Source organism: Oncorhynchus mykiss, chromosome 17 (assembly GCF_013265735.2).
Source record: "Oncorhynchus mykiss isolate Arlee chromosome 17, USDA_OmykA_1.1, whole genome shotgun sequence".
Taxonomy (NCBI): Eukaryota; Metazoa; Chordata; class Actinopteri; order Salmoniformes; family Salmonidae; genus Oncorhynchus; species Oncorhynchus mykiss.
Window position 1 is genome coordinate 4,773,698 of NC_048581.1, and position 25,470 is coordinate 4,799,167.

Consider the following 25,470-nt stretch of genomic DNA (forward strand, 5'->3'; position numbering starts at 1 on the left):
CCATAACTAGGCAACACAGAACCATGGCGGACCCATTGGTAAAATGAGAGGCTCTTCACCATATTAAAAGGTGTCCCACTGCAACGTGCATAGCTCCGCCCACCGGGGCGTGGCTTATGGAGCGCTCTTTGAAATAAACGCTCGTATTGTTATATATATGGAGAGTGCTTGACTTGGGCCGGAGCTGTCCAGAGCGCCTTACCGAGACTTCTAATTTTTGGGGTTCCTCTATTAAACAAAGTAGCCTATAACCGGTCCAGATTGACACCCAGAAAATGTTAGAATTCATTACCGCAATGACCCTTCAGTGCGCGTCGTGTGTGCGGTGTGTGTGTGTCCGTTATCCGAAGAGAGAACCGCGACATTTCAGCAGCATATAATGATGACAGGATAGCCAATTCAAAACATAACGTGTAGCAGTCCTCTAACTGAGCATTAATGTCCCTTTAGCCGTTTGACCCGGAACTGTATAGCCGAAATAAATCTGCACGGTTGGGAAAACTAGGATTAAACAGTAAAGCCATGTAATTGGGACACCGTTAAAAAATATTCCAAGAATAGCTTAATTACTAATTGACCAAAAAAACTTGCTGTGCATAGATCTCACCTGAAACATTAATATTTGAGACTTATATACAGTTGAAAGTCGGAAGGATACATACACCTTAGCCAAATACATTTAAACTCAGTTTTTCATAATTCCTGACAATTAATCTGTATCAATGTTTTATGTCTGTTAGGATCATTTATTTTAATGTGAAATGTCAGAATATAATAGTAGAGGGAATTATTTATTTCAGCTCCTAGTAAAAATTCCCTGTCTTAGGTCAGTTAGGATGACCACTTTATTTTAAGATTGTGAAAGGTCAGAATAACAGTTGAGAGAATTATTTATTTGAGCTTTTATTTATTTCATCACATTCCCAGTAGGTCAGAAGTTTACATACACTCAATTAGTATTTGGAAACATTGCCATTAAATTGTTTAACTTGCGTCAAACGTTTCGGGTAGCGTTCCACAAGCTTCCCACAATAAGTTGGGTGAATTTTGGCCCTTTCCTCCTGACAGAGCTGGTGTAACAGAGACAGGTTTGTAGGCCTCCTTGCTCGCACACACTTTTTCAGTTCTGCCCACAAATGTTCTATGGGATTGAGGTCAGGGCTTTGTGATGGCCACTCCAACACCTTGACTTTGTTGTTCATTTTGTCACAACTTTGGAAGTATGCTTGGGGTCATTGTCCATTTGGAAGACCCATTTGCGACCAAGCTTTAACTTTGTGACTGATGTCTTGAGATGTTGCTTCAATATATCCACATAATTTTCCTGCTTCATGATGCCATCTATTTTGTGAAGGGAACCAGTCCCTCCTGCAGCAAAGGATCCCCACAACCTGATGCTGCCACCCCCCGTGCTTCACGGTTGGGATGGTGTTCTTCGGCTTGCAAGCCTCCCCCTTTTTCCTCCAAACATAACGATGGTGATTATGGCCAAACAGTTATATTTCTGTTTCATCTGGCCTGAGGACATTTCTCCAAAAAGTACAATCTTTGTCCCCATGTGCAGTTGCAAACCGTAGTCTGGCTTTTTTATGGCGGTTTTGGAGCAGTGGCTTCTTCCTTGCTGAGCGGCCTTTCAGGTTATGTCGATATAGGACTCGTTTTACTGTGGATATAGATACTTTTGTACCCGTTTCCTCCAGCATCTTCACATGGTCCTTTGCTGTTGTTCTGTGATTGATTTGCACTTTTCGACACCAAAGTACATTCATCTCTAGGAGACAGAGCGGGTCTCCTTCCTGAGCGGTATGACGGCTGCGTGGTCCCATGGTGTTTATACTTGCGTAAAATTGTTTGTACAGATGAACGTGGTACCTTCAGGTGTTTGGAAATTGCTCCCAAGGATGAACCAGACTTTTGGAGGGCTACATTTCTTGTCTGAGGTCTTGGCTGATTTCTTTTGATTTTCCCATGATGTCAAGCAAAGAGACACTGAGTTTGAAGGAAGGCCTTGAAATACATCCACAGGTACACCTCCAATTGACTCAAATGATGTCAATTAGCCTATCAGAAGCTTCTAAAGCCATGACATTTTCTGGAATTTTCCAATGTGTTTAAAGGCAGAGTTAACTTAGCGTATGTAAAATTCTGACCCACTGGAATTGTGATACAGTGGAATAATCTGTCTGTAAACTATTGTTGGAAAAATTGTGTCATGCACAAAGTAGATGTCCTAACCGACGTGCCAAAACTATAGTTTGTTAACAAGAAATTTGTGGAGTGGTTGAAAAACTAGTTTTAATGACTCCAACCTAAGTGTATTTAAACTTGTGTTGTGTGCCTCCAATCAAGTTGATTTGTGAATTTTCCTAAGAGATTGGTTTAGATGAAGAAATTTGACTTCAACAGTGAGCTTCAACCAACATGCCTACAGTAGACTATCATCTATAATGTTTTGTCTTATGAATGTTAATGAATACACAGACGACCTTGTTCATTAGTGTGATGATTTTATTGGTTTGTGATGATTAAAGTGAAAACCAAGCAGCTGCAGGGATCATCTCAACAGACAGTAAAGATTCTATTTTGGAATGACTGGACAGCAGAACACCCAGAGGAACAGAATGAGAGTACAGTTCTAGAGAACACCAGCTAGAGTTCTACATTCTAGGAGAATTCCAGCCACCAGCCAGTAGTGTGCAGGATCCAGACATGACATCATGCCATGGATTTAATACCCCCTGGTGTCTAACTTTAACAAGACATGTACCTCTAATGCATCCATAGTATTACTATCTCTCTTTTATCTGGTGGAAATGGGTTACTGAGTCCTAATCAAACCAAGCATGAGACTGAGACCAGCATTCAATCCCAGCGCTTTGTAAGCTATGTGCCAATTTAAAGGTCATTTCTGATTGAACTGACTGAACTGAACATTCATTGTGTGTGTGACTGTTTGAGGTTGTGGACAGGTGTCTTTTATACTGATAACAAGTTCAAACAGGTGCCATTAATACAGGTAACGAGTGGAGGACAGAGGAGCCTCTTAAAGAAGAAGTTACAGGTCTGTGAGAGCCAGAAATCTTGCTTGTTTGTAGGTGACCAAATACTTATTTTCCACCATCATTTGCAAATAAATTCATTAAAAATCCTACAATGTGATTTTCTGGATTTTTTTTCTAATTTTGTCTGTCATAGTTGAAGTGTACCTATGATGAAAATTACAGGCCTCTCGTCTTTTTAATTGGGAGAACTTGCACAATTGGTGGCTGACTAAATACTTTTTTGCCCCACTGTATATGCTAGGGTTCTCCAGGGTAGGGTAGGGTGGGGGGCTCTAGGGTAGGGTGGGGTGCTCTAGGGTAGGGTGGGGTGCTCCTGCATTTGGTCACGTTGTTGGACTCTTCAGAGAGGTGGCGGTGGTGTTGCTAAGGGTGTTGCTACGGGGCTCCAGCCTCAGTTTGATTGGTCGTTTTGGCATCAGCAAACCCTGGTTGTCAATCTCCAAAGGGATCTATAGAGAATAACAGACCGTGTTAAAACAGGTGGTGACCATGTTAAAACAGGTGGTGACCATGTTAACAGGTCCATGTTAAAACAGGTGGTGACCATCTTAAACAGGTGGTGACCATGTTAAAACAGGTGGTGACCATGTTAACAGGTCCATGTTAAAACAGGCGGTGACCATGTTAACAGGTCCATGTTAAAACAGGCAGTGACCATGTTAAAACAGGAGGTGACCATGTTAACAGGTCCATGTTAAAACAGGAGGTGACCATGTTAACAGGTCCATGTTAAAACAGGCGGTGACCATGTTAACAGGTCCATGTTAAAACAGGTGGTGACCATGTTAAAACAGGAGGTGACCATGTTAACAGGTCCATGTTAAAACAGGAGGTGACCATGTTAAACAGGTGGTGACCGTGTTAAAACAGACGGTGACCATGTTAAACAGGTGGTGACCGTGTTAAAACAGGCAGTGACCATGTTAAAACAGACGGTGACCATGTTAAAACAGGTCCATGTTAAAACAGGTGGTGACCATGTTAACAGGTCCATGTTAAAACAGGGTGGTGACCATGTTAAAACAGGTTCATGTTAAAACAGGTGGTGACCATGTTAAAACAGGTGGTGACCATGTTAACAGGTCCATGTTAAAACAGGTGGTGACCATGTTAAAACAGGTGGTGACCATGTTAAAACAGGTGGTTACCATGTTAAAACAGGTGGTGACCATGTTAAAACAGGTGGTGACCATGTTAAAACAGGTCCATGTTAAAACAGGTCCATGTTAAAACAGGTGGTGACCATGTTAAAACAGGTGGTTACCATGTTAAAACAGGTGGTTACCATGTTAAAACAGGTGCTGACCATGTTAAAACACGTGGTGACCATGCTGAAACAGATACTGATGTTTAATGATGTCATATTCTGTCTGCTCAGGTGAGCGTCTCACCTCGGTCTCGTCGCAGACGGAGAAAGTGAAACTCTGGAGGATCTCGACCATGGCCAGTTTCATCATTATCATGGCGAAGCGCATCCCGATACAGTTCCTGGGCCCCGCCCCAAATGGCATGTACGTGTACGGATCAATAGGCTCCTTGTTCTCCTTACTGAACCTGAACAGGGGGAGGGCAGACACATTACACATTGTATTGTAGTTGATTTGTGGTTGTGTTATTGTTGTACTGTGGTTGTATTAATAATAAGGTTGTGTTGTGGTTGGATTGTGGTTACGGTGCGGTCCAATACCTCTCTGGTTTGAACTCCTCAGGGTCAGACCAGATCTCTGGGTCACGGTGGAGGGTCCACGTGGGAACCAGGACAACGCAGTCTTTGGGGATGACGATGCCGTTGATCTCCACCGTCTTCTTGGCGACCCTCTCCAGTCGCGGGGCGACGGGGTACAGTCTCAGAGACTCGTTCAACACACAGTCCAAATAGTCCATCTGCATCAGAGCTTCGTACTGGATTGGAGCCTGCACCATGGTTACATACAAATCAGAACCTCACCACATCTGTTGGAGAACACAGTATCTAGTTCCTCCTGCAGTTTGGTCATGGTGTGGGGGTTACCTTGTTGGGGAACACAGTATCTATCTCCTCCTGCAGTTTGGTCAAGGTGTGGGGGTTACCTTGTTGGGGAACACAGTATCTATCTCCTCCTGCAGTTTGGTCAAGGTGTGGGGGTTACCTTGTTGGGGAACACAGTATCTATCTCCTCCTGCAGTTTGGTCATGGTGTGGGGGTTACCTTGTTATGGAACACAGTATCTATCTCCTCCTGCAGTTTGGTCATGGTGTGGGGGTTACCTTGTTGGGGAACACCGTATCTATGTCCTCCTGCAGTTTGGTCATGGTGTGGGGGTTACCTTGTTGGGGAACACAGTATCTATCTCCTCCTGCAGTTTGGTCAAGGTGTGGGGGTTACCTTGTTGGGGAACACAGTATCTATCTCCTCCTGCAGTTTGGTCAAGGTGTGGGGGTTACCTTGTTGGGGAACACAGTATCTATCTCCTCCTGCAGTTTGGTCATGGTGTGGGGGTTACCTTGTTATGGAACACAGTATCTATCTCCTCCTGCAGTTTGGTCATGGTGTGGGGGTTACCTTGTTGGGGAACACCGTATCTATGTCCTCCTGCAGTTTGGTCATGGTTTGGGGGTTACCTTGTTGGGGAACACCGTATCTATCTCCTCCTGCAGTTTGGTCATGGTGTGGGGATTGGTTGCCAGGTTATAGGCCAGGAAACTCATAGTAGTGCTGCTGGTCTCGTAGCCACCGAAGATGAAGATAATGGCCTGAGACAAGATCTCATGATCAGTCAGTCCTGTGGAGGGAGGGAGAGACGGAGAGAGAATATGTAGATTACAGGTGTGTGTTTGAAACAGTAATTTACAGGTGTGTGTTTGTAACAGGTGTGTGTTTGAAACAGTAATTTACAGGTGTGTGTTTGTAACAGTAGTTTACAGGTGTGTGTTTTTAACAGTAATTTACAGGTGTGTGTTTGTAACAGGTGTGTGTTTGAAACAGTAATTTACAGGTGTGTGTTTGTAACAGTAGTTTCCAGGTGTGTGTTTGTAACAGGTGTGTTTGTAACAGCAGTTTGCAGGTGTGTGTTTGTAACAGGTGTGTGTTTGTAACAGTAGTGTACAGGTGTGTGTTTGTAACAGTAGTTTACAGGTGTGTGTTTGTAACAGTAGATTACAGGTGTGTGTTTGAAACAGTAATTTACAGGTGTGTGTTTGTAACAGGTGTGTGTTTGTAACAGTAATTTACAGGTGTGTGTTTGTAACAGTAGTTTACAGGTGTGTGTTTGTAACAGTAGTTTCCAGGTGTGTGTTTGTAACAGGTGTGTGTTTGTAACAGTAGTTTCCAGGTGTGTGTTTGTAACAGGTGTGTGTTTGTAACCGTAGTTTACAGGTGTGTGTTTGTAACAGGTGTGTGTTTGTAACAGTAGTTTACAGGTGTGTGTTTTTAACAGTAGTTTACAGGTGTGTGATTGTAACCGTAGTTTACAGGTGTGTGATTGTAAGAGTAGTTTACAGGTGTGTGTTTGTAACAGTAGTTTACAGGTGTGTGTTTGTAACAGTAGATTACAGGTGTGTTGGTAACAATAGATTCCAGGTGTATGTTTGTAACAGTAGTTTCCAGGTGTGTGTTTGTAACAGTAGTTTACAGGTGTGTTGGTAACAATAGTTTCCAGGTGTGTGTTTGTAACAGTAGTTTACAGGTGTGTGTTTGTAACAGGTGTGTGTTTGTAACAGTAGTTTACAGGTGTGTGTTTGTAACAGGTGTGTGTTTGTAACCGTAGTTTCCAGGTGTGTGTTTGTAACAGTAGTTTACAGGTGTGTGTTTGTAACAGTAATTTACAGGTGTGTGTTTGTAACAGTAGTTTACAGGTGTGTGTTTGTAACAGTAGTTTACAGGTGTGTGTTTGTAACAGTAGTTTACAGGTGTGTGTTTGTAACAGTAGTTTACAGGTGTGTGTTGGTAACAATAGTTTCCAGGTGTGTGTTTGTAACAGTAGTTTACAGGTGTGTGATTGTAACAGTAGTTTACAGGTGTGTGTTTGTAACAGTAGTTTACAGGTGTGTGTTTGTAACAGTAGTTTACAGGTGTGTGATTGTAACAGTAGTTTACAGGTGTGTGATTGTAACAGTAGTTTACAGGTGTGTGTTTGTAACAGTAGTTTACAGGTGTGTGTTTGTAACAGTAGTTTACAGGTGTGTGTTTGTAACAGTAGTTTCCAGGTGTGTGTTTGTAACAGTAGTTTACAGGTGTGTTGGTAACAATAGTTTCCAGGTGTGTGTTTGTAACAGTAGTTTACAGGTGTGTGTTTGTAACAGGTGTGTGTTTGTAACAGTAGTTTACAGGTGTGTGTTTGTAACAGGTGTGTGTTTGTAACCGTAGTTTACAGGTGTGTGTTTGTAACCGTAGTTTACAGGTGTGTGTTTGTAACAGTAGTTTACAGGTGTGTATTTGTAACAGTAGTTTCCAGGTGTGTGTTTGTAACAGTAGTTTCCAGGTGTGTGTTTGTAACAGTAGTTTACAGGTGTGTGTTTGTAACAGTAGTTTCCAGGTGTGTGTTTGTAACAGTAGTTTCCAGGTGTGTGTTTGTAACAGTAGTTTCCAGGTGTGTGTTTGTAACAGTAGTTAACATGTGTGTGTTAGTAACAGTAGTTTCCAGGTGTGTGTTTGTAACAGGTGTGTGTTTGTATCAGTAGTTTCCAGGTGTGTGTTTGTAACAGTAGTTTACAGGTGTTTGTTCGGCAGGTACCTTTAGTCTGTTCCTCTCCTGTCTTTGTGTCGTTGCCTTTCTGAGAGTCGATCATCAGCTGTAAGAAATCCACCCGACTCTGCGAGCAGAATGAAATTAGGTCAAATATGTCCAATCACAGCCAACACAAACATATTCTACTGGATCTGGTCCAATCACAACCAACACAATCAGATTGTAATGGATCTGGTCCAATCACAACCAACACAATCAGATTCTAATGGATCTGGTCCGATCACAACCAACACAATCAGATTCTAATGGATCTGGTCCATTCACAACCAACACAATCAGATTCTAATGGATCTCGTCCAATAATAATCAACACAAACAGATTCTAATATGAATGAAGATCTTTGGGTCCCAGTAATAGTGTTTTTTAAATTCCAACATGATATCGATTTGGACATTCCATATTGGTGGAGAATATTACAGTACAACTATAAATGTACAGATGAAAATATCAATATAACAATCATACATACAAATATAAATATAAAACATGTTTACAGTTGAGTTCCCAGTGTCACGTCCAGATTTGATCTTAGCCAGCGAGGCGTAAAAGAAGTCCAACACCGCAGTCGGGAAGAAAGAAAACTTCATCTTCTCCAAGATAGGACCTATGAAGGGAAAAAACACTGGAGAACGAGAGGAGGGAAGGAGCAGGAGGGGAGGGAAGAAGAGAGGAAGAGAGGAGGACGGGAGAGGAGGAGAGGAGTTGAGGGCGGGACAGGAGAGGAGAGGACAGGACAGGAAGGAAAGTTTTATAAAAAGGTACACATACATACGATTATAAAGAACAACTTTGTGTCTGTGTGTATGTGCGTGTACAGTCTTACAGATTAGGAGGATCAGTGGGTTGAACAGGTTAAACTTGAACATCTTTTTGACGTTGGAGATGAAGGGGTCTGAAGGGTTGTTCAGAGAGTCAATGTCCACACTGAAGGCTGTGCTGGTGACCACGTCCATACTGTAGGGCCCAAAGAACCTGCAACACAACCACAATTACAAACCACACAGCTACTGACCACACAACTACTGACCACACAACTACGGACCACAACCACAACTATGGACCACAACTACTGACCACAACCACAAAACTGCCGACCACAAAACTACTGACCACACAACTACTGACCACACAACTAAAACAAATCAAATGTATTTGTCACACAACTTGCCAGCTGCAACAGAGCCTGGACTCGAACCAGGATCTCTAGTGGCACTGTGATGCTTTAGACCACTTGGGAGGCTCCGGGTGACTGGAGTCTTTGACCATTTTTGGGGCCTTCCTCTGACAACGCCTAGTATATAGGTCCTGGATGACACTGTTGAAGTCGGAAGTTTACATACACCTCGGCCAAATACATTTAAACTCAGTTTTTCACAACTCTTGACATTTAATCTGAGTAAAATTTCCCTGTCTTGGGTCAGTTAGGATCACCACTTAATTTTAAGAATGTGAAATGTCAGAATAATAGTATAGAGAATTATTTATTTCAGCTTTATTTCATTCATCACATTCACAGTGGGTCAGAAGTTTACATGCACTAAATTAGTATTTGGTAGCATTGCCTTTAAATTGTTTAACTTGGGTCAAACGTGTCGGGGTAGCCTTCCACAAGCTTCCCACAATAAGTTGGGTGAATGTTGGCCCATTCCTCCTGACAGAGCTGGTGTAACTGAGTCCGGTTTGTAGGCCTCCTTGCTCGCACACGCTTTTTCAGTTCTGCCCACACATTTTCTATATGATTGAGGTCGTGGCTTTGTCATGGCCACTCGTGTACCTTGACTTTGTTGTCCTTAAGCCATTTTGCCACAACTTTGGAAGTATGCTTGGGGTCAATGTCCGTTTGGAAGACCCATTTGCGACCAAGCTTTAACTTCCTGACTGATGTCTTGAGATGTTGCTTCAATATATCCACATAATTTTCGTGCCTCATGATGCCATCTATTTTGTGGAGTGCACCAGTCCCTCCTGCAGCAAAGCATCCCCACAACATGATGCTGGCACCCCCGTGCTTCACGGTTGGGATGGTGTTCTTCGGCTTGCAAGCCTCCCCCTTTTTCCTAACCGACTTGCCAAAACTATAGTTTGTTAACAAGAAATTTGTGGAGTGGTTGAAAAACGAGTTTTAATGACTCCTACCTAAGTGTATGTAGACTTCCGACTTCAACTGTAGGTCCTGGATGGCAGGAAGTTTGGCCCCAGTGATGTATTGGTCTGTACGCACTACCCTCAGTAGTGCCTTATGGTCAGATACTGAGAAGTTACCATACAAGGTGGTGATGCTCTCGATGGTGCAGTTGTAGAACTTTTTTGAGGATCTGGGGACCCATGCCATATCTTTTCAGTCTCCTTAGGGGGGAAAGGGCATTGTCGTGCCCTCTTCACGACTGTCTTGGTGTGTTTGGACCATGTTAGTTTGTTGGTGATGTGGACACCAAGGAATTTGAAACTCTCAACCCACTTCACTACAGCCCCGTCGATGTGAATGGGAACGTGTTCGGTCCTCCTTTTCCTGTAGTCCTGTAGATCAGCTACTTTGTCTTGCTCACATTAAGGGAGAGGTTGTTGTCTTGGCACCGCACAGCCAGGTCTCTGACTTCCTCCCTATAAGCTGTCTCATCGTTGTCACTGATCAGGCATACCACTGTTTTCTCATCAGCAAACTTAATGATGGTGTTGGAGTCGTGCTTGGCCATGCAGTCGTGGGTGAACAGGGAGTACAGGATGGGTCTAAGCACAAACCCATAAGGGGCCCCCGTGGAGAGGATCAGCGTGGCGGATGTGTTGTTACCTACCCTTACCACCTGGGGGCGGCCCATCAGGAAGTCCAGGATCTAGTTGCAGAGGGAGGTGTTTAGTCCCAGGGTTCTTGGCTTAGTGATGAGCTTTGTGGGCACTATGGTGTTGAACGTTGAGCAGTAGTCAATGAACAGCATTCTCACATAGGTGTTCCTTTTGTCCATGTGGGAAAGGGCAGTGTGGAGTGCAATCGAGATTGCATCATCTGTGGATCAGTTGGGGCGTTATGTGAATTGGAGTGGGTGTAGTGTTTCCGAGATGATGTTGTTGATGTGAGCCACGACCAGCCTTTCAAAGCACTTCATGGTTACCAACGTGAGTGCTATGGATCTGTTGGCACGGTATGCTAGTCATGTAGGCAGGTTACGTTCGTTTTCATGGGCACAGGGACTATGGCGGTCTGCTTGAAACATGTAGGCATTACAGACTCGGACAGGGAGAGGTTGAAAATGTCAGTGAAGACACTTGCCAGTTGGTCAGCACATGCTCTGATTACACATCCTGGTAATCCGTCCTGCCCTGCGGTTGCACATGTGACATGCTGGTAGATATTAGATCAAACGGATTTAAGTTAAAGTCCCACTTGGAGCGCCGCTCATGGCCTTATTTTTTAACATTTTTATTTGACCTTTAATTCACTAGGCAAGTCAGTTAAGATTACATTTTTATTTGACCTTTAACTAGGCAAGGCAGTTAAGATTACATTTTTATTTTCAATGATACTGTCCCTTATACAGCTTATCATGAGGTGCTCTACCTCAGGCCAAGAGTGTGGTCGGGGGCGTCGGGTTGTGGTGGTAAATAGATAATAAATGGCTACGATACTATAGATGTGTGGTCGGGGGGCATCGGGTTGTGGTGGTAAATAGATCATAAATGGCTATTATACTATAGATGTGTGGTCGGGGGCATCGGGTTGTGGTGGTAAATAGATAATAAATGGCTACGATACTATAGAGGTGCATCGGTCGGGGGCGTCGGGTTGTGGTAGTAAATAGATAATAAATGGCTACGATACTATAAATGTGTGGTCGGGGGCATCGGGTTGTGGTGGTAAATAGATCATAAATGGCTACGATACTATAGATTTCCGGTCACGACTTGCAGACTTGTTTTTGAGTTGCTGTGCGTTTTGTTGCCAACCTGTTTTGCTACCTGACAAATTTACGGTTTTTACTTTTTAATTACCGTTTATATTTTTGTTTTTTCCTACTCAACTTTTTCACTCCGGACGCTTTATCTGGACACGATTCGTCAGGACCTCCAACAGCCGAAGCTAAGTAGTAACATTAACATGATGCCTTCTAATTGTAGTCGCTGTACTCGCCTTACGGCGAGGATAGCTGTGCTACAAGCCCAGCTTCAGACGCAATCGCTAGGCAAGGGTAATTTCAGTGTAGGAAAGGATGAAACAGCGTCTGTGCCACCAGTAAGTACAGATAGTAGTATAAATCCCCTGGCACAGTCCCCGCAGCCGGACAACTTTCTCACGGTTTCTGGAAGGAAATGCTGTAGGAACGCTCAACCGGTGTCGCTCATTCAGCCGACAGAAACTTTCAACCGGTTTTCCCCATTAAGCAGCGGGTCGGAGTCAGAGGCCGAGTCTTCTCTGGTCTCTACTCCTCCCGTTACGGGGTCTGAGACACCGAAGCTTCCCACCATTAGCTCTGACAAATTGAAAACTCTAGTCATTGGCGACTCCATTACCCGCAGTATTAGACTTGAGAATCATCCAGCGATCATACACTGTTTACCGGGGGGCAGGGCTACCGACGTTAAGGCTAATCTGAAGATGGTGCTGGCTAAAGCTAAAACTGGCGAGTGTAGAGAGTATAGAGATATTGTTATCCACGTCGGCACCAACGATGTTAGGATGAAACAGTCAGAGATCACCAAGCGCAACATAGCTTCTGCGTGTAAATCAGCTAGAAAGATGTGTCGGCATCGAGTAATTGTCTCTGGCCCCCTCCCAGTTAGGGGGAGTGATGAGCTCTACAGCAGAGTCTCACAACTCAATCGCTGGTTGAAAACTGTTTTCTGCCCCTCCCAAAAGATAGAATTTGTAGATAATTGGCCCTCTTTCTGGGACTCGCCCACAAACAGGACCAAGCCTGACCTGCTGAGGAGTGACGGACTCCATCCTAGCTGGAGGGGTGCTCTCATTTTATCTACCAACATAGACAGGGCTCTAACTCCTCTAGCTCCACAATGAAATAGGGTGCAGGCCAGGCAGCAGGCTGTTAGCCAGCCTGCCAGCATAGTGGAGTCTGCCACTAGCACAGTCAGTGTAGTCAGCTCAGCTATCACCATTGAGACCGTGTCTGTGCCTCGACCTAGGTTGGGCAAAACTAAACATGGCGGTGTTCGCCTTAGCAATCTCACTAGGATAAAGACCACCTCCATTCCTGTCATTATTGAAAGAGATCATGATACCTCACATCTCAAAATAGGGCTACTTAATGTTAGATCCCTTACTTCAAAGGCAATTATAGTCAATGAACTAATCACTGATCATAATCTTGATGTGATTGGCCTGACTGAAACATGGCTTAAGCCTGATGAATTTACTGTGTTAAATGAGGCCTCACCTCCTGGCTACACTAGTGACCATATCCCCCGTGCATCCCGCAAAGGCGGAGGTGTTGCTAACATTTACGATAGCAAATTTCAATTTACAAAAAAAAAAATGACGTTTTCGTCTTTTGAGCTTCTAGTCATGAAATCTATGCAGCCTACTCAATCACTTTTTATAGCTACTGTTTACAGGCCTCCTGGGCCATATACAGCGTTCCTCACTGAGTTCCCTGAATTCCTATCGGACCTTGTAGTCATAGCGGATAATATTCTAATCTTTGGTGACTTTAATATTCACATGGAAAAGTCCACAGACCCACTCCAAAAGGCTTTCGGAGCCATCATCGACTCAGTGGGTTTTGTCCAACATGTCTCTGGACCCACTCACTGTCACAGTCATACGCTGGACCTAGTTTTGTCCCATGGAATAAATGTTGTGGATCTTAATGTTTTTCCTCATAATCCTGGACTATCGGACCACCATTTTATTACGTTTGCAATTGCAACAAATAATCTGCTCAGACCCCAACCAAGGATCATCAAAAGTCGTGCTATAAATTCACAGACAACACAAAGATTCCTTGATGTCCTTCCAGACTCCTTCTGCCTACCCAAGGACGCCAGAGGACAAAAATCAGTTAACCACCTAACTGAGGAACTCAACTTAACCTTGCGCAATACCCTAGATGCAGTTGCACCCCTAAAAACTAAAAACATTTCTCATAAGAAACTAGCTCCCTGGTACACAGAAAATACCCGAGCTCTGAAGCAAGCTTCCAGAAAATTGGAACGGAAATGGCGCCACACCAAACTGGAAGTCTTCCGACTAGCTTGGAAAGACAGTACTGTGCAGTACCGAAGAGCCCTTACTGCTGCTCGATCATCCTATTTTTCTAACTTAATTGAGGAAAATAAGAACAATCCGAAATTCCTTTTTGATACTGTCGCAAAGCTAACTAAAAAGCAGCATTCCCCAAGAGAGGATGACTTTCACTTTAGCAGTGATAAATTCATGAACTTCTTTGAGGAAAAGATTATGATTATTAGAAAGCAAATTACGGACTCTTCCTTAAATCTGCGTATTCCTTCAAAGCTCAGTTGTCCTGAGTCTGCACAACTCTGCCAGGACCTAGGATCAAGAGAGACACTCAAGTGTTTTAGTACTATATCTCTTGACACAATGATGAAAATAATCATGGCCTCTAAACCTTCAAGCTGCATACTGGACCCTATTCCAACTAAACTACTGAAAGAGCTGCTTCCTGTGCTTGGCCCTCCTATGTTGAACATAATAAACGGCTCTCTATCCACCGGATGTGTACCAAACTCACTAAAAGTGGCAGTAATAAAGCCTCTCTTGAAAAAGCCAAACCTTGACCCAGAAAATATAAAAAACTATCGGCCTATATCGAATCTTCCATTCCTCTCAAAAATTTTAGAAAAGGCTGTTGCGCAACAACTCACTGCCTTCCTGAAGACAAACAATGTATACGAAATGCTTCAGTCTGGTTTTAGACCCCATCATAGCACTGAGACGGCACTTGTGAAGGTGGTAAATGACATTTTAATGGCATCGGACCGAGGCTCTGCATCTGTCCTCGTGCTCCTAGACCTTAGTGCTGCTTTTGATACCATCGATCACCACATTCTTTTGGAGAGATTGGAAACCCAAATTGGTCTACACGGACAAGTTCTGGCCTGGTTTAGATCTTATCTGTCGGAAAGATATCAGTTTGTCTCTGTGAATGGTCTGTCCTCTGACAAATCAACTGTAAATTTCGGTGTTCCTCAAGGTTCCGTTTTAGGACCACTATTGTTTTCACTATATATTTTACCTCTTGGGGATGTTATTCGAAAACATAATGTTAACTTTCACTGCTATGCAGATGACACACAGCTGTACATTTCAATTAAACATGGTGAAGCCCCAAAATTGCCCTTGCTAGAAGAATGTGTTTCAGACATAAGGAAGTGGATGGCTGCAAACTTTCTACTTTTAAACTCGGACAAAACAGAGATGCTTGTTCTAGGTCCCAAGAAACAAAGAGATCTTCTGTTGAATCTGACAATTAATCTTAATGGTTGTACAGTCGTCTCAAATAAAACTGTGAAGGACCTCGGCGTTACTCTGGACCCTGATCTCTCTTTTGAAGAACATATCAAGACCATTTCAAGGACAGCTTTTTTCCATCTACGTAACATTGCAAAAATCAGGAACTTTCTGTCCAAAAATGATGCAGAAAAATTAATCCATGCTTTTGTCACTTCCAGGTTAGACTACTGCAATGCTCTACTTTCCGGCTACCCGGATAAAGCACTAAATAAACTTCAGTTAGTGCTAAATACGGCTGCTAGAATCCTGACTAGAACCAAAAAATTTGATCATATTACTCCAGTGCTAGCCTCTCTACACTGGCTTCCTGTCAAAGCAAGGGCTGATTTCAAGGTTTTACTGCTAACCTACAAAGCATTACATGGGCTTGCTCCTATCTATCTCTCTGATTTGGTCCTGCCGTACATACCTACACGTACGCTACGGTCACAAGACGCAGGCCTCCTAATTGTCCCTAGAATTTTTAAGCAAACAGCTGGAGGCAGGGCTTTCTCCTATAGAGCTCCATTTTTATGGAACGGTCTGCCTACCCATGTCAGAGACGCAAACTCGGTCTCAACCTTTACGTCTCTACTGAAGACTCATCTCTTCAGTGGGTCATATGATTGAGTGTAGTCTGGCCCAGGAGTGGGAGGGTGAACGGAAAGGCTCTGGAGCAACGAACCACCCTTGCTGTCTCTGCCTGGCCGGTTCCCCTCTTTCCACTGGGATTCTCTGCCTCTAACCCTATTACAGGGGCTGAGTCACTGGCTTTACTGGGGCTCTCTCATGCCGTCCCTGGAGGAGGTGCGTCACCTGAGTGGGTTGAGTCACTGATGTGGTCATCCTGTCTGGGTTGGCCCCCCCCCCTTAAGTTGTGCCGTGGCGGAGGTCTTTGTGGGCTATACTCAGCCTTGTCTCAGGATGGTAAGTTGGTGGTTGAAGATATCCCTCTAGTGGTGTGGGGGCTGTGCTTTGGCAAAGTGGGTGGGGTTATATCCTTCCTGTTTGGCCCTGTCCGGGGGTGTCCTCGGAGTGGGCCACAGTGTCTCCTGACCCCTCCTGTCTCAGCCTCCAGTATTTATGCTGCAGTAGTTTATGTGTCGGGGGGCTAGGGTCAGTTTGTTATATCTGGAGTACTTCTCCTGTCCTATTCGGTGTCCTGTGTGAATCTAAGTGTGCGTTCTCTAATTCTCTCCTTCTCTCTTTCTCTCTCTCGGAGGACCTGAGCCCTAGGACCATGCCCCAGGACTACCTGACATGATGACTCCTTGCTGTCCACCTGGCTGTGCTGCTGCTCCAGTTTCAACTGTTCTGCCTTATTATTATTCGACCATGCTGATCATTTATGAACATTTGAACATCTTGGCCATGTTCTGTTATAATCTCCACCCGGCACAGCCAGAAGAGGACTGGCCATCCCACATATGCTCTCTCTAATTCTCTCTTTCTTTCTCTCTCTCGGAGGACCTGAGCCCTAGGACCATGCCCCAGGAATACCTGACATGATGACTCCTTGCTGTCCCCAGTCCACCTGACTGTGCTGCTGCTCCAGTTTCAACTATTCTGCCTTATTATTATTCGACCATGCTGGTCATTTATGAACATTTGAACATCTTGACCATGTTTTGTTATAATCTCCACCCGGCACAGCCAGAAGAGGACTGGCCACCCCACATAGCCTGGTTCCTCTCTAGGTTTCTTCCTAGGTTTTGGCCTTTCTAGGGAGTTTTTCCTAGCCACCGTGCTTCTTCACCTGCATTGCTTGCTGTTTGGGGTTTTAGGCTGGGTTTCTGTACAGCACTTTGAGATATCAGCTGATGTACGAAGGGCTATATAAAATAAATTTGATTGATTGATTGGTCGGGGGCATCGGGTTGTGGTGGTAAATAGATAATAAATGGCTACGATACTATTGGTCGGGGGCGTCGGGTTGTGGTGGTAAATAGAAGGCTACGATACTATTGATGAAATCTTGGTAGATAGTGTGGTCTACAGCTTATCATGAGGTGCTCTACCTCAGGCCAAGAGTGTGCAAAGCTGTTATCAAGGCAATGGGTGGCTGTGTGTGTGTGTGTGTGTGTGTGTGTGTGTGTGTGTGTGTATTATAATCAAGACTCAGAGTTGTAAGGTGAAAAGCCAGAGGTTAGGAATCAGGACTCACTCCTTCACTTCGATGGTCTGGTCTTTATCTGCCTGCTTCTTCATTCCATTCAGCAGGTTAGCAGAGTGCTGCTTCATGATACCAAACATCTAGAGGAGAGAGAGAGAGAGAGAGAGAGAGAGAGGTAGAGAGACAGCAGTAGAGAGCAGTAGAGAGGTAGAGAGAGAGAGAGAGAGAGGTAGAGAGACAGCAGTAGAGAGAGAGAGAGGAGAGACAGCAGTAGAGAGCAGTAGAGAGGTAGAGAGAGAGAGAGAGAGAGGTAGAGAGACAGCAGTAGAGAGGTAGAGAGAGAGGAGAGACAGCAGTAGAGAGCAGTAGAGAGGTAGAGAGACAGCAGTAGAGAGTTAGAAAGGTAGAGAGAGAGGGAGAGAGAGAGAGAGGTAGAGAGACAGCAGTAGAGAGCAGTAGAGAGGTAGAGAGAGAGATAGGTAGAGATACAGCAGTAGAGAGCAGTAGAGAGGTAGAGAGAGAGAGGTAGAGAGAGAGACAGCAGTAGAGAGCAGTAGAGAGGTAGAGAGAGAGAGAGAGGTAGAGACAGCAGTAGAGAGGTAGAGAGAGAGAGAGAGAGAGAGGTAGAGAGACAGCAGTAGAGAGCAGTAGAGAGGTAGAGAGAGAGAGAGAGAGAGAGGTAGAGAGACAGCAGTAGAGGTAGAGAGAGAGAGAGAGAGAGAGAGAGAGAGGTAGAGACAGCAGTAGAGAGCAGTAGAGAGGTAGAGAGAGGTAGAGAGACAGCAGTAGAGAGTTAGCGAGGTAGAGAGAGAGGGAGAGAGAGAGAGAGGTAGAGAGACAGCAGTAGAGAGCAGTAGAGAGGTAGAGAGAGAGAGAGAGGTAGAGGTAGAGATACAGCAGTAGAGAGCAGTAGAGAGGTAGAGAGAGAGAGGTAGAGAGACATCAGTAGAGAGCAGTAGAGAGAGAGACAGAGAGAGAGGTAGAGGTAGAGATACAGCAGTAGAGAGCAGTAGAGAGGTAGACAGAGAGAGAGGTAGAGAGAGAGGTAGAGAGACATCAGTAGAGAGCAGTAGAGAGGTAGACAGAGAGAGAGAGGTAGAGGTAGAGATACAGCAGTAGAGAGCAGTAGAGAGGTAGACAGAGAGAGGTAGAGGTAGAGAGACATCAGTAGAGAGCAGTAGAGAGGTAGACAGAGAGAGGTAGAGGTAGAGAGACATCAGTAGAGAGCAGTAGAGAGGTAGACAGAGAGAGAGGTAGAGAGACATCAGTAGAGAGCAGTAGAGAGGTAGACAGAGAGAGAGGTAGAGAGACAGCAGTAGAGAGCAGTAGAGAGGTAGAGAGAGAGAGAGAGAGAGAGGTAGAGAGACAGCAGTAGAGAGGTAGACAGAGAGAGAGAGAGAGGTAGAGAGACAGCAGTAGAGAGGTAGAGAGAGAGATAGAGAGAGGTAGAGAGACAGCAGTAGAGAGGTAGACAGAGAGAGAGGTAGAGAGAGATGGAAATATATAATTAAAAACAGAGCAAACTAGATTCCATGCAAATGCCAATGATTTTGGATTGAGATGTTTGACGAGCAGGTGTCCACACACTTTTGTTGATTTCGTGTATATACTGCAGACAGACCGACCGACGGATTGACTGACCGACCGACCGTTTGGAAATTGCTTCCAAGGATGAACCAGACTTTTGGAGGGCTACATGTTTTTTTCTGAGGTCTTGGCTGATTTCCTTTGATTTTCCCATGATGTCAAGCAAAGAGACACTGAGTTTGAAGGAAGGCCTTGAAATACATCCACAGGTACACCACCAATTTACTCAAATGATGTCAATTAGCCTATCAGAAGCTTTCTAAAGCCATGACATCATTTTCTGGAATATTCCAAACTTAAAGGCACAGTCAACTTAGTGTGTGTAAACTTCTGACCCACTGGAATTGTGATACAGTGAATTATAAGTGAAATAATCTGTCTACAGATGCACAATCGAGAGCATCCTGTCGGGCTGTATCACCGCCTGGTACGGCAACTGCTCCGCCCACAACCGTAAGGCTCTCCAGAGGGTAGTGAGGTCTGCACAACGCATCACCGGGGGCAAACTACCTGCCCTCCAGGACACCTACACCACCCGATGTCACAGGAAGGCCATAAAGATCATCAAGGACAACAACCACCCGAGCCACTGCCTGTTCACCCCGCTATCATCCAGAAGGCGAGGTCAGTACAGGTGCATCAAAGCAGGGACCGAGAGACTGAAAAACAGCTTCTATCTCAAGGCCATCAGACTGTTAAACAGCCACCACTAACATTGAGGGGCTGCTGCCAACACACTGACTCAACTCCAGTCACTTTAATAATGGGAATTGATGGGAAATGATGTAAAATATATCACTAGCCACTTTAAACAATGCTACCTAATATAATGTTTACATACCCTACATTACTCATCTCATATGTATACGTATATACTGTACTCTATATCATCGACTGTATCCTTATGTAATATATGTATCACTAGCCACTTTAAACTATGCCACTTTGTTTACATACTCAAAAAAGAGTTTATAACAAGCTATAATGAGTTTAGAAAGAGTTTATAACAAGCTATAATGAGTTAGTTTATAACAAGCTATAATGAGTTAGTTTATAACAAGCTATAATGAGTTTAGAAAGAGTTTATAAGGAGCTATAATGAGTTAGTTTATAACAAGTTATAATGAGTTAGTAAAGAGTTTATAAGGAGCTATAATGAGTTAGTTTATAACAAGTTATAATGAGTTAGTAAAGAGTTTATAACAAGCTATAATGAGTTTATAACAAGCTATAATTAGTTACTAAAGAGTTTATAACAAGCTATAATGAGTTTATAAAGAGTTTATATTGAGCTATAATGAGTTAGTTTATTACAAGCTATAATGAGTTAGTTTATAACAAGCTATAATGAGTTAGTTTATAACAAGCTAGAATGAGTTAGTAAAGAGTTTATAACAAGCTATAATGAGTTTAGAAAGAGTTTATAACAAGCTATAATGAGTTAGTTTATAACAAGCTATAATGAGTTAGTTTATAACAAGCTATAATGAGTTAGTTTATAACAAGTTATAATGAGTTAGTTTATAACAAGCTATAATGAGTTAGTTTATAACAAGCTATAATGAGTTAGTTTATAACAAGCTATAATGAGTTAGTTTATAACAAGCTACAATGAGTTAGTAAAGAGTTTATAACAAGCTATAAAGAGTTTATAACAAGCTATAATTAGTTACTAAAGAGTTTATAATGAGCTATAATGAGTTAATAGTTTATAACAAGCTGTAATTAGTTAATAGTTTATAACAAGCTATAATGAGTTAGTAAAGAGTTTATAACAAGCTATAAAGAGTTTATAACGAGCTATAATGAGTTAGAGAGTTTATAACAAGCTATAATGAGTTAATAGAGAGTTTATTACAAGCTAAATTGAGTTAAAGAGTTTATAACGAGCTATAATGAGTTAATGAAGAGTTATAACAAGCTATAATGAGTTTATAACAAGTTGATAAAACATAGAAAGGGAGAGATGGAGGGATGGTTCTACCTCTTTCAGTCGTCCAGAGGTAAAGGAAGGTGAGAGGACACTGCGGATCCGTCTCCATGTATCGTCCTCGGCAATGGACACCGCGTCAAACAGCTCACCGTTCAGAATGATGTTCTTAAACAACAGTTGTATTAATGATATGATTTAATAATGATCACAGTATTTACATAATATTCACACTACTTTAAAATGTATGAATAATGAATGCCACAAATAATGAATAAATAATATCAGTCATAATGTTCGGATTATAACCATTCAGATTATTATTAGGGGTGTGTGTATGTGTGTGTATGCGTGTGCGTGTGTGTGTGTGTGTGTGTGTGTGTGTGTGTGTGTGTGTGTGTGTGTGTGTGTGTCTCACCCTGCGGTTGGTAAAGATGTTGTAACACTCTTTAATCAGGACGGTCTTGATCATGCTTTTGTCCATGACACACAGAACAGGCTGCCTCCCATCATAGATCCTTCACAGAGGAGAAACACACACCTGGCTTTATGGTACACAGAACAGACTGCCTCCCATCATAGATGCTTCACAGATCCTCCCGTCATAAATCCTTCACAGAGGAATTTCATTAAGTTACAGCCTTATTCTAAAATGGATTAAATAAAATAAAAAAATCATAAATACCACACAATACCCCATAATGACATCACAATACCCCATAATGACATCACAATACCCCATAATGACATCACAATACCCCATAACGAGAAGAGAAAAACAGAAATACCTTAGTTAAATAAGTATTCAGACCGTTTGCTGAGAGACTCCAAGGTGCATTTTGTTTGTATTGATCATGTTGCCGTCATGCTCGAGATGTTTCTCCAACTTGATTGGAGTACACCTGTGGTAAATTCCATTGATTGGACATGATTTGGAAAGGCAAACACCTGTCTTTTTAAGGTTCCACAGTTGACAGAGCATGTCAGAGCAAACGCCAAGCCATGAGGTCGAAGATGGCAGAACCTTCCAGGAGGAGAACCATATCTACAGCACTCCACCAATCAGGCCTTTATGGTAGAGTGGCCAGACGGAAGCCACTCCTCAGTAAAAAGGCACATGACAGCCCGCTTGGAGTTTGTCAAAAGGTAACTAAAGACTCTCAGACAATGAGAAACAAGATTCTCTGGTCAGATGAAATCAAGATGAAACTCTTTGGCCTGAATGCCAAGGGTCACGTCTGGATGAAACATGGCACCATCCCTACGGTGAAGCATGGTGGTGGCACCATCCCTACGGTGAAGCATGGTGGTGGCACCATCGCTACGGTGAAGCATGGTGGTGGCACCATCCCTACAGTGAAGCAAGGTGGTGGCAGCATCATTATGTGGGGATGTTTTTCAGCGGCAGGGACTGGCAAACTAGTCAGGATTGAGGGAAAGATGAACAGAGCAAAGTACAGAGAGATCCATGATGAAAATCTGCTCAAGACCTCAGACTGGAGTGAAAACAAACAGGTTTTGCTTTGTCATTATGGGGTATTGTATGAGTAGATTGATGAGGGAAAAAAACAATTAAATCAATTTTAGAATAAGGCTGAAATGTAACAAAATGTGGAAAAAAGTGAAGGGGTCTGGATACACCTACAATCCTACATGATACACAGAACAGACGTCCTCCCATCATAGAACCTTCACAGAGGAGAAACACAGACACACATTTAACCGCCTCATATAAAACTACAAAGAAAACATTCTGGTTGATATTATTACTATCATTCCTCATGGTCACATGACAGCTCCAGCAGGTGATGAATTGAAAGAGCATAGTACAGTTGTGAGTCATCCTAGTACGGTACAGCCGACTGAACTCACCCCCAGATTCTCCCGTACTTCTGATAGCACTCTGTGTCAAAGTTATTGATGCCCTGGAGAGAGAGAGAGAGAGAGAGAGAGAGAGAGAGAGAGAGAGAGAGAGAGAGAGAGAGAGAGAGAGAGAGAGAGAGAGAGAGAGAGAGAGAGAGAGAGAGAGAGAGAGAGAGAGAGAGAGAGAGAGAGAGAGAGAGAGAGAGAGAGAGAGAGAGAGAGAGAGATATAGAGAGAGCGAGAGAGAGAAGAAACAGCTGATTCATGCCCTAGGAGGTCGTGTAGGTGTGTCCTACAGCTGAACAGAGAACACACCTGAAATAGGTGAGGGTTGAGGAGGGTTTGTTATTTTATATGGTCCCCAGGGTCAATAATACAACTTCTAGACTGATCAAGTCTCGTATTACCTTGTATTTATCTATTGTTAAAACAACCAGCTAGTCCTCTTTTTCCTTCTCAATACATTGTTTTACATGGGAGAACAATAACACTGTTGTTTAAAATATGAGAGAGATGTTTATTCTGAATGTGTACTAACCTTTCTATACCCCATCATTGTACCAAAGTAAGGTAAGGGTTTGGGACCAGGGATACCCATCTTAGTGAATACACCATAGGGCCAGTACCCATACCTGTACACACACACACACACACACACACACACACACACACACACACACACACACACACACACACACACACTGTAAATAGTAATATGTTCTAGAGAAGTCAGATTAAGTAAAATATCTGTAAATAACCAAGTGTTTCTGTATATAGCCATGTTATTCTGTATATAACCATGTTATTCTGTATATAACCATGTTATTCTGTATATAACCATGTTATTCTGTATATAACCATGTTATTCTGTATATAACCATGTTATTCAGTGTATAACCATGTTATTCTGTACATAACCATGTTATTCTGTGCATACCTATTTTATTCTGTATATAGCCATGTTACTCTGTATATAGCCAGGTTATTATGTATATAGCCATGTTATTCTGTTTTTAACCATGTTATTCTGTATATCAAATCAAATCAAATGTATTTATATAGCCCTTCGTACATCAGCTGATATCTCAAAGTGCTGTACAGAAACCCAGCCTAAAACCCCAAACAGCAAGCAATGCAGGTGTAGAAGCACGGTGGCTAGGAAAAACTCCCTAGAAAGGCCAAAACCTAGGAAGAAACCTAGAGAGGAACCAGGCTATGTGGGGTGGCCAGTCCTCTTCTGGCTGTGCCGGGTGGAGATTATAACAGAACATGGCCAAGATGTTCAAATGTTCATAGATGACCAGCATGGTCGAATAATAGTAAGGCAGAACAGTTGAAACTGGAGCAGCAGCACAGTCAGGTGGACTGGGGACAGCAAGGAGTCATCATAACCATGTTAAACTGTACATAACCATGTTATTCTGTATATAACCATGTTAATCTCTAAATAACCATCCTATTCTGTTGGAAAATGACCCGTAAGTAAGCATTTCACTATTAGTCTACATCGGTTAACATTGAGCCTTTTCCAGAACATGTGTGGCCATGATACATTTCAGGAAGGTCCGCAAGATGAGTGCCCTCTTTATGTGGTTTTGGGTCATCAGACACCATTAGACATGCACCTGTCTGGGGAGTGGACATGGCTGTTTATTTTGGTAGCAGTGGTATGGTCTAATATATACTGTTGCTACGGTTACACCTCTTGGGATTTTACCAGAACATGAGTGTTCCTTTCAGAGGAGTTAGCAGGATGACATGTACTGGTTATTTCTATGGACTGTTGCTATGGTTACACCTCTTGGGATTTTACCAGAACATGAGTGTTCCTTTCAGAGGAGTTAGCAGGATGACATGTACTGGTTATTTATATGGACTGTTGCTATGTTCCTACATTCACCTGTCCTAGTCGAGAACACGTCTGTATTGTTGAACTATTGCTGTGGCTCTAAAGTTTCCAAGCCCTAAAGTGAAACCAAACTAAACTTAGTGCAAGGCAATAAGATAACGGTGGTTAAATGCCAGATGGAGGACAGCTGTATAAGAAGTGTTTGCCAAGACTGGAAAAGTTGTTGTTTTCAATGAACCAGCTCGCTCGGCTTTTATCATGTCTTAATACAAGTCTATTTGAACTCACAGGCTCCGGAATTTGTGAAATATTATTGACTGATTATTTCCACGACATAAACTACGATGCATGTGACAAATAACATTTGATTTGATGTAAGTCCTTACACTAAAATGAGGGTGATGAGGAGGGCCAGGAGGGTCCAGGTCTCAGCGGAGAAGTATGGCAGAAAACTCATCATCTTTTCCCCCGTTTCGGCTCCCTGCTGCTTCTGAAAACAAAGGCTCCGTTTCCTCTCAGCTTCGTTCACTTCTCCGATGTCGACTACCGACCGCTGCTCTTCTCCGTGCTCTGTTTGAGACCGTGCAGGTTGCAAGTGATTATTATATCCTGTCGGAAAAGCACCTGTGTGATGCTAGCTAGAATAAGGTTGAGCAACAGTGGAATTTGCGTTTTGCCTTCAAAATAAGAGTCCAATATTGAAACGGATGCAAACAGATACAAATCATGTAAAAATGCCATATTTGGATGAGATAATACTAAACAAGGTTGGAATGTTGTTATAAGAATTAAAACAAAGATAATAAGTAGTTCATTTGACACACAAAAAAATAGTTGAAGTCCCACTGTGGCTGTATTAGAATTGCATTGAGGCAG

The 25,470-nt window shown here is 43.0% G+C and overlaps 1 protein-coding gene across 1 annotated transcript; it reads right to left on the reverse strand.

The window, feature by feature from the left end:
- Positions 1–2,490: 2,490 nt before the first annotated feature.
- Positions 2,491–25,210, reverse strand: LOC110514645 (cytochrome P450 3A27-like). Its single transcript, XM_036948689.1, has 13 exons — positions 24,981–25,210; positions 23,284–23,377; positions 22,755–22,807; positions 21,301–21,400; positions 20,937–21,050; positions 17,417–17,505; positions 8,614–8,762; positions 8,285–8,412; positions 7,775–7,853; positions 5,664–5,824; positions 4,750–4,976; positions 4,454–4,616; positions 2,491–3,511 (listed from the first exon to the last, which is right to left on the reverse strand). Exons 1-13 carry the CDS (start codon positions 25,052–25,054, stop codon positions 3,386–3,388), a joined length of 1,557 nt encoding a protein of 518 aa, XP_036804584.1. The 5' UTR covers positions 25,055–25,210; the 3' UTR covers positions 2,491–3,385.
- Positions 25,211–25,470: the final 260 nt, after the last annotated feature.